General features: G+C 40.1%; 1 protein-coding gene across 1 annotated transcript; it reads right to left on the bottom strand.

The window, feature by feature from the left end:
- Window positions 1–948: 948 nt before the first annotated feature.
- Window positions 949–10,271, bottom strand: LOC308298173 (cysteine-rich venom protein latisemin; the record flags this gene model as incomplete). Its single annotated transcript, XM_080741729.1, has 7 exons — window positions 949–1,088; window positions 1,219–1,301; window positions 2,697–2,782; window positions 2,941–3,083; window positions 4,051–4,141; window positions 4,696–4,767; window positions 10,209–10,271. The coding sequence occupies 7 exons, from the start codon at window positions 10,269–10,271 to the stop codon at window positions 949–951; spliced, it is 678 nt and encodes a 225-aa protein (XP_080597855.1).
- Window positions 10,272–10,472: the final 201 nt, after the last annotated feature.

The raw sequence follows: 10,472 nt of genomic DNA, 5'->3' as shown, positions 1-10,472 counted from the left end.
AATTGAGCTTCGGAGGTTCAATGTAAATCGAACTGAACAACAGAGAGAGCAGAGGAGGAGCTCCTATATTTCTCCACTTTCAATTTCACGTCATTTCATTCTTGTACAACAGAGCCATCTGCTGGTGTATACGTGCTATTAATTCTTGGACTCATCACAGCCATGGTGGTCAGTGTTCATTAATATTGTTTTTATTTATCTGCCCACTTTTATATTACCACACCAGTACAATGTATGTTTACACAAAGTGACACCTTCAGGTATGCAAATTACATTACACTCTTTGATTGAAGGGAAAGTGGTGTTAAACTGTTCAAATTGACACTGCAAGAGAATAGATTATTAGCCTACATAAAACATGTTATTACAATTTAGGCATTTAGCAGACAATAATTATCCAGTGACAATCCAAAGTGCCAGGTCAGAGAATGCAACAAGAAAACCTTAGTCAACCCTTGTTAAGTAATTAACGCCATCAATTATTGTAATGGCAAGTAATTATTGACATTAGTTACTGAGATATAGTTGATTATGAGGTATTATACTGTATGCTATGTTTATCCTTTGACTTCAGCAGCTCTCCACAAGTTTCTCCCAGATCTGTTGATGAAACACCTTGGCAACTCTTTAAAAGCTGGTGATACCCTCCCATAACCATTCTTCTTAAATGGGAGATTGACTGCCATTCATGTGATGGTAAGGTGAGTTTAGGGCCTTTCTTTTCTTTTGACACTCAACCGCATATAGCACAAAGATGCCTTAAGTTGTAATTTTCTTTCACATCGGCCCACACATCTAGCTTAGAGTGACTGTTTGGTTGGCTTGTCTCCCAGGGACCAAACAACCAACCAACAAAGGGAATTATTTAATCAAAGTCAGATCAACCTTTATAGTATGGGGGAAGAGCACTGGGTAAAGATTAACCACATGGTTGAATGTGAGGATTTATCATTTGCCTGGTGCCTGAATTTTAGTGCCACACAGACATGCAGCTGGACACCAGGCAGCCACAGATTTATTTCCGCATCCATAGATTTTCTTCAATTCAGGACAGTTGATGTACTGGTCCACATATTGACAGGGGTCGGCTGAAATGAACGAATGAATGAATATATATATATATATAAATACACACACACACACACACACACACACACACACACACACACACACACACCACACTACATATTTTGGTCAGTATATATTGTATATACTTACTGCAAAGTTTATCTTCACAATTATCGGGACAGGAAGCGCATGGAGGCCCGGGCTTATAAGGTGCCACATCTACAAAGTTCCCGCTGTTGGATAAATTAGGAGAGCGTGTTTTAAAGTAAACGTTTAAGTTACAGTGTGATGTCAAAAGTAGCCTATGATGTGGACCTCTTATAAACCCCAAGCAGGACACAAAGTTGACGTTTAATTTGTTTTCTGCCTCTGCACAGGAATCTATCAGTTGCATTTTGTTCCTGAGTTTGTTTCTGGATGGGGACCCGAAAGCATTTGGTTCCCCATCCGGAATCAATGGGGGTAAATTTACTATAATGACATTTTTGTCTTAGGAATGCGACAATTACAAAAAAGTATTATTGAACTCAAGTCTCCATGGTGTGTGTAATCAATAGAAAAATCACACCCGTGTGAAGTGGAGCTGTGTGTGTGTGTGTGTGTGTGTGTGTGTGTGTGTGTGTGTGTGTGTGTGTGTGTGTGTGTGTGTGTGTGTGTGTGTGTGTGTGTGTGTGTGTGTGTGTGTGTGTGTGTGTGTGTGTGTGGATCATGTGTACCGTTTTTTGTGACATTTGAAGAAAATATGTAGGAAAAGGAGCAAAAAGTGTGTTTTGGAGAAAATTCAAGATGGCGGAAAATCTATCATGGCGCAAATGGGCGTGGCCTATATGGGGAGATGCGTCATGACCCAAGGAATCCAGGGAAAAAATATTTTTAATTTTCCGACCTACGGTTCAAGAGTTACAGGCCAAAACGTAAAGTGGGGTGTTATGGCGCCACCATGCGGCCAAATGACACAATTATTTTTTATTTAATCCTTGAAATCATTATGAACCTCCTCTCCAAGTCTTGAAACTCTAGCCCCTATGGTTTGCGAGAGACAAATAATTGAATGTGAGTTTTTGCGATTCCCATTATAAGTCAATGGGGAAAATTAATTCACTAATAAATTAATATCAATTAAACTATAGAACCTTTCTCTTAGAAAAGTAATAGCCCACGATTCCCGAGTAAGCCGGTCGATTTGACATATGGCGCGAGTGTGTGGTGGCAAAACTGTGGGACTAGTGGCGTGCCGAAGTTTAGGAAGTTCAGGCTACATACACACAGACAGACACACACACACACACACACACACAGACCCACACAGCCACGTATAGGGAGCCTGTGCTTCACACAGCTCCAAAAAGTCATTTTGGCCTATACCCATAGTGAAATAGTATTCTATGGGGGGAAGTAAGGGGGTAAACCCAGCTGCTGCTGAAAAACTTTAACTCAATTCCTCATTCTAAAATGTTCTCTGCTATCCTATTTTACAGACTTCAAAACTACATTTCTCATCTGAATTCAACGATAGACTATAGATTTATGCCATCTAGATAAAAAAAAAAACAGAGATAGCCACAATTCATGTCCAATGTTTGAAGATGAGGATTAAAGGTTGGATAGTGGATGATGATTTAACTTACGCTCTGTAATAATGGCAGCCATAGCAGTAGACACCGTCGCATAGTTTCATTCCACAGCCTACTTTGTATGAGCTGTACCACACCACCTGGACCAAGGAAATCATTGTTATCAGGATGTACCACACCACTATTGTTAACAGTACGGAACAATAATTGTATAGTTGATACAATTATTATTATTATGTTTTTCCATATGAGTTCCACAGCTGCTAAATTTTGGGAATGAACTGACTGATCCCTTTACCTGTGTGTAGTGCCCGACAGCGTGTCCATTGGTAGATCCATTAGGGTACAGATAATGTCCCACCTCGCTGTACCACGCCTTGACCACCGCAGTCCAGTCATGTTCCACATTGGAATAAAAGAGATTCTCGCCTAGTTCATAGCCTGTTTCTTGGTGAAACACATGACATTCTGATTAATGGATGTCTCCTAAACCAGTGGTTCTCAACCTGTGGGTCGGGACCCTCAGGGGGATCTCCAAATTATTTTGGGGGGTCCCCAGATGATTAACTTAATGTGCAGCATTGTTTTCTCTCTCAACAGTAAACAAACCAACATGATGTTTAAGTGTATATAGAGGGTATCTGCACATTTCTAAAGTCACAATTTAAGGACTTTAATACGTCTAAAATGACATATTAAACTTTGGCCAAATTGTCAAATATTAGAGTCAGAAATTGTAAAAAATAGCCGATCTACATGTAGATCTGCTATTTTCACAATAGAACGGTGATATACAAAATCGAATGCCTCAACTTTTTGTGCTCGTCAGGGTGGGGGGTCCCCAGTTAGAATATGATGATTTTGGGGGTCACGGCCTGAAAAGGTTGAGAACCACTGTCCTAAACCACTGCATTTTAAAGCTCTTTAAAGCTCCTTTTTAAAGCTCTTGTCCCTATAGAGCAGTGGTTCCAAAACCTTTTAGCTCAAGACCCAAAAGAGAAAAATAATAAAACCAAAGAAAAAGGTCCCGCAGACTGTCTGGATTTTGCAAAAATGTTCCTCTTTATTAGGTTGACGTTTCAGTCGTAAGACCTTAATCTGGACAGACAATCATCTGTCCTGATGAAGGTCTAACGACAAGTTCCAGATAGTGTGCGGGACCTTTTTCTTTGGTTTTATTAATAGAGATCCCCTTTTTGAACATTTGCACCTTTGTCCTACACACCTTTCACCAACCTTTGAGGTGTGTATCGGTCTTCTTGTTTTATTTTATTTATAAAATATTTATGAAAATGTTGGAATTGTTTTTAATTGATGAAACATTGTGACTTTTTTGTTTAAACTTTATTACATCTTTTGATATAAAGATAGACGAAGGGGCAGGGAAGGCAAGTGAACCATACAGTACCATTCAGTAAACGGGAGCTGGGAGGTCCATGGTCCTGAATGCATTGGTCCATCCAGTCCTGACTAGACTGTGCTACATCATCACTCCAACTCTACGAATGGAAGGTAATAAAAGCCTGATGAAATAGAGTTTATTTCCAAATGTGAAAATGTGATGCTTACTCTTGCAAGATGAATCACCCTCTTATCTAGGTTAGCTACAGATGTTCTTTAACAGCATCACCCTGATTAACAGGTCGATAGGAAAAAGAAAATCTTAATTTGAGTCTGGACTACCGCAAAAACACATCAGTAATTTTAGGATCAACTCTTAATGCATGTTATTAGTTTATTTTTTTGTTTATTTTAATCGTCTTGGTACCCCACATTTTAGCTATGGTTCTCTAGTTATACAAACTTTTTAAAAAGTTAAGATTTTTCAAGGAACTCAGGGTACTCATTTGGCCCTTTTCACACTTCACTTTAATGTTGTAAAGTCTAATTAGAATGTTGCAATAACAATGAGAGATGAGTGCAACTTTGAATGCCGAAAATGTTAGTTTTTGGACATTTTTGTTTCTCCTGGATAGGCTTATTGTATTCTTATGTACTTATGATACTTATGTATTGAATTATGAAACAAAAACAAAATGTCAAACAGGCCTACCATCATTAGCATGTCTTCAGCAGTAGGTTCAACTGCTCTCCTTAATGCATTGTGGATGTTAACGATCTCAGCCTGAACGTCCACATTATTGGTACAACGTTCTATACACGCACACACACACATTAAGAAAAGTGATTGGTTAAACATTTAATGGGTAAACACATTATATTTACTCTGGCACAAATGTCTTGATCTACTCACTCATACTATGCTGGCATTAACAAAACATGGTATATTTAGAATCGTGCCAACTCCTATAATCTCTTTAAGATTTGTTGGCTTAGCCTCAAGGGAAATGTCTTTCAAAGATAAGCTCAAAGATATTTTAGCATGGTGTTTTAGCAAATAAGCAGAAATATACTTGCTGCTTTATTGCTGCATGTGGTTCTCAAACATTATCATGTCAAGGACCCCCATATTGATATGTAGGCCTATTTTTCTGCAGACCCCCATTTGAAAGAATTGTGCCAGGGACCGCCATAAGATATTTATGTTGTTAAACCTTTTCAGAATAGTTCCAATTCAATTTTTGTTTTTAAATTGCAGATCTACAAACTCACAGCACATCGTGATGTGAGTTGTTTCTATTTTAACACATTTATCTGGGGACCCCCCCGGCCCCTCCTCAAAGACCCCTGTGGTCTACTTTGAGAACCAAGTGCTGCTTTTCATCAAATTATGTTTTTTGCATTCTTTAATCCTTTGAATCCTAGTAGGTGTTGTGTCCCTATTCAAGGACGGACATTGGGCGAAATAGCCGATCCACAAGCTGACTGATCCCTTCGCGACACGTTGTGAGCTTGGCTATTTTTGGCCAAGATATTTTGTATAGTGTGAAAACAGGAGAGGGCTTTGTATAGAAGCCTGGGGGTCTCCAGTCAACTAAGTATATAGGATTTAAGTAATTAAACATCAACCAACTCTGCACTAAGGGAGATAACATTAAAAAAAAGAATCACTATCACTCACCTGGCTATGGGCCCACATTGCAGGATATATTGAAAGAGAGAGATTTGTGTTAGTTTGATGAATGAAGCAGAAATGATATTTTTCAGGATTATTTAATGCAACATGTACTTATATGTACAATATAGGCTATATGACAAATCAGAGTGACATTAATATATTATATATCAATATCTGCTTACCACATTGCATCCAGACTCAGAGAAAACTCCAGGCAGTGTTAAGAGACAAACCACCAAAGCATACATAGTCCTGGTTAGGTAGGGCAGATGTCTGTATACTGTTAAAAAAAAAAGAAAAAAATGGGCAATGTGTATTTACATTTTAATGATCAAAATTGACAAATAAAAAAACCCTAGAAATAATTTCACTCTGAAATATTGATTTCTAGCAGAAATGGCATTAAGATAAATATATTTGGGCTGCCAAGGTTATTGTAATCCTGGTAGTCACAAATTCTTAAACGTCCACAAAGCATTTAGTGAGGTCATAGTGAAGGCTTACCTGTCCTGCACAAAGGTTCTCAAGAAGTGGCGGTCACTCGTAACACTGACCTGTCCTTTTATAAAGCCAGCCCAACTGCTCATGGTGACACAGCAGTGGTGGGTACAGTATGCACCTAATATCTCACTGCAAACAATGCACATGTGCACAAATAATTACACAAAAGATATTAAAAAAATAAATCAAGTTAAGAGGTCAATTTATTGTGGAGAGGGATTGGCCTGACAGGGAGTAAATATGGAATTCTAAGCATAGGGTGTAGTTAGTCAGTATGGAAAAACTCTCCTAAGAAACGAGTGAATAAAGAAAATACCTTTTGTAGATTAAGAGACGCCGGTTATGTAAACACATATTCATATAGGCTTTACAGACTTTATAGGCTACTCCTGTACTTTGTTCTGAAATGTCAGATATTATAGGATGAGTGTATCCACACTGTTCAAAGGAGTCTCGGTGACATTGAAGATTCTTTTCTGACTTTGTATTAGCGGAGTCTTATTATAGAGTTTATGATGAACGGCCTAAGGATGACAGTTTTGCATTTTGTGCCCATATCCTATTTGCATAAATTATGAAAAAGAGTGAAAGTAGAAGGATTGTCTTCAATATTAGTACCCACAGCTCGGGAAAAGTAGGAGTCAAGGAGATTTCTTAAAATGTTATATAAATTTAAATGAAAGGTTTTCTCAAAATATAAATATAACCCTGAGAAGTGATTACCGGTATTTGCTTACTGTATTCATTAACATAGGCTATTCCTTAGACATATTCCACATCATTCTAATTATTTTCAGCCGTTATTGTATTGCATTTCCCCAAATAGTTTTTATGTAGATTATTGAAATAGATTATCATCTCACATATAAATGGTAAATGTTGCATTTATATAGCGCCTTTATCCAAGGCCCTTTACATAGACCAGTAAGACTCCCTAATCGGGAGATAAGCGACCGTTGGTCGCTTATCTCCACAAATAGGCCAAAAGTTTGTTTTACCAATTATTACACTCTATGTGAACATTTACATCAACAAATCCCAAGTACTATGCAGAACGACCCATTTCAAGTTTTTAATGTACAACAATATTTAGAAAATAGATCTACAAGCTCACAATGCTACGCATTGTCCTCGTCCCTTATATTCCCATAGGTTATATGGAGATCTCAGTGTTTGTCAGTCCTTGTTCATGTATGCCCATATATGGACATCTCTATATCTACTGTAACAGTCCTTGTCCCTTTATGCCCATAGATGGAGATCTCTTAACTGTAAGTCCTTGTCCCTTTTATGCCCATATATGGATATTCCTGATGTCATCAGTATATGAACATATATGGGCTTTCTGATATGCCCATATATGGAGATCTCTTAACTGTAAGCCCTTGTCCCTTTTATGCCCATATATGGATATCCCTGATGTCATCCGTATATGCCCATATATGGGCTTTCTAATATGCCCATATATGGAGATCTCTGTATCTCCATATATGGGTATAAAAGGATACTTCAGGTCTGACATCAGGTTTGTTTATATTGGGTTGCTAGGTTTGACATCACATCATCTGACCTAGAAATCTATATTTGGGCATAGATGACTCATCGTGACCTCATCATGATTTCAATCGCTATAAAAGGACTCTCAGTGACATACACTCTCCACAGATAAAGCAGTCAACCAGCCTACCAGTCAACCCATTCTTTGATTACTTTGTACAACTAGATTAACTTTTCAATGGCATCCCCACTGGAATTGACCGAAATGTACGACAGACAATGCCGGTCTTATATAGGGGTCCTTTGTGTACGGTGTGATGTCATACTGATGTCAGCAGTGTGATGTCATACTGATGCGGAGATATGAGCAGGGCAAAGGTGTGACGTGTGACGTGTGACGTGTGACTCAGGGACGGACGGCCGGTGGAGGTTTTGATACTAAACTGCGACCTTACGGTCGCAATTACATTCACTCATTCACTTCACACACACATTCATACACCGATGGCGGAGGAAACCATGCAAGGCACCAACCTGCTCATCTGGAGCAATTAGGGGTTCAGCGTCTTGCTCAAGGACACTTCGACAGTAACTCTGCATGGGGAGCCCGGGATCGAACAACCTACTGGTGTCCACCAGTACAATATTTCTTTCCCTTTTCCCCCTAAATCTTTATCACACAATTTTCTTAACCCAGTGCCAATTGCCCCTAAACTGTAATCCTGGGAGCTACTCTCCTTCTGCCAACCTGGGGAGAGCCCCGAAGAGAGCTCATGCTTCCTTCAGTGCATGAGGAGTGATCATCAGGCTCCCTGGCTGGCCAGGGGGAGGCATTATAGAGACCATGATTACTGCATGTTTTTGTGAGGGTATCTACCCTATGGGGCACGGGGAGAACATGCAAACTCCACACAGAAAGGCCCTTTTGCCAACTCCACCTAGGGTGTGGGCGTTGATGACGCGGAGGAGAGACATGCCCCCAGCGCCCACAGAGTCACCCGGCGGGAATCGAATGCAGGACATTCTAGCTGTGAGGCGACAGTGCTACCAACTGAGCCACCGTGCACCTTTCTTCTTCTTTCCTTTTTCTAATCAAATTACATACAGTATAATCTACTGTATTATAACCTTTTATCTCGGTATGGAGTGACCTTGCATGTTCAGGATACGTAAAACATTACACTTCAATTCTTCTTGATTGTGTCCTCTAATGCACAATCATGCTGCTATCACTGCACTGCTACGTGTTAGGTTTATCGTACAATAATGAACGTCAGGTTTTCTGTGTCTGATTAGTTATTCACTAGGTCAGCTTTTTCACCCATTTGAAATGTTTAGAGGACATGGTATTTCCAGATCAGATAAAAAGTATATCAACCTGTGTGTTTTATAGATTTAATTAACGGAAACTCTGATAAAGATACACAATATGTGAACTTAGTTGCACGTACTGCAAGCTACATACAGACCATTTACTTTAGCTTGGCAACAATTTCAGCATTCAAAGTAGATGCTCTTTTTAATTGCGACTTACTCAAGTGCAAGATTGGAGTAAGTACTCAACCAAGTGTGTAGGTACGGTAAATAATAACAATATCTACAGTAACTATTCATTTATTTACCGAATGTCTGTCTGTCTGTCTGTCTGTCTGTCTGTCTGTCTGTCTGTCTGTCTGTCTGTCTGTCTGTCTGTCTGTCTGTCTGTCCGCCCACCGTTTGACCGTCTGTCTGCATGCTGACATCACTGATACTAAACAGTGTCGTTCACTAGAGTGCCCAAATTTGGAGATGACATCACAGACTGGCCTGGACACAACACCACATATGGGCATAAAAGAGTGCCAGACAGACAGATACAACGGCTATTGCACAACTGGACATCAATAGTGACTATTTTGCGGGCACCAGTCAGGGTTCTCCAACATAATGTACTTCTGAGACTCCTACATTCAATCCCTCATATACTGTGCACACCCCCGGGCACAGGACTAGAAAAATAATACAGTGAAAACTAAGTTGATATGTGTTTCACAGAATCCCTTTTATGCCCATATGCAGATCCCTGCTCTGAGTATCTGACATCACTGTAATGTCACCTGTTTATGCCCATATATGGAGATCCCTGCTCTGAGTATCTGACATCACTGTGACATCACAGGTGATGTCACAGTGATGTGTCAGGGGAACCACAGTGTCAGGCGTTACCTAGTCTCGCGTGGCCAGACTGTTGCCTCCGCGATTTGGTCAAATGCTCCCAGCATACAGTCTGGCGCACCGGGGAAGAAACGGCGAGTGCGAGATGAAGCGGAAGTGAAGCCCCCACGTCACTTCCGTTTCAGTCTCACATCACACATATTTATCATTATATAAATAAAAATCATATAAGCATGTTTAGCTTTGTGCTTAGCAGAAATGACATTTTAAAATATATTTTATTGAACGGTAATGCCCGTTTCCGATACTCGCCGTTCGGGAGCTGCTGTTCCAGACTCTATATAGCATTCAGAGATTGTGGAATAGTTGTCTGGCTACACGAGACTAGGCGTTACCCGTCTGGACCAAGCCCCCAGATCCTTGGGGGAGCTCTGAAGCGCCATGGACCATGTGGCCATTCTGAGGTACTGCAGTGGGGCCAGAAACATGAACGCGCATCTAGGCTTCTTTGTATTGACTGCGCGTTCATAGTGTAAGTGCTCGTTCATGAATTGGAGCCCCAGAGCTTCCATGAACACAAACTATGACGCAAAATGCCTCGTGCGCTGGGTGAGCAACTCAATGCAAGTGGACGGGCGGGGATATCTGGTGTCCTCCCT

This window comes from Nannobrachium achirus (assembly GCF_963921795.1).
Source record: "Nannobrachium achirus genome assembly, chromosome: 2".
NCBI lineage: Eukaryota > Metazoa > Chordata > Actinopteri > Myctophiformes > Myctophidae > Nannobrachium > Nannobrachium achirus.
The sequence above is the reverse complement of the archived record's forward strand: the minus strand, read 5'-3'. Positions and strand labels throughout refer to the sequence as shown.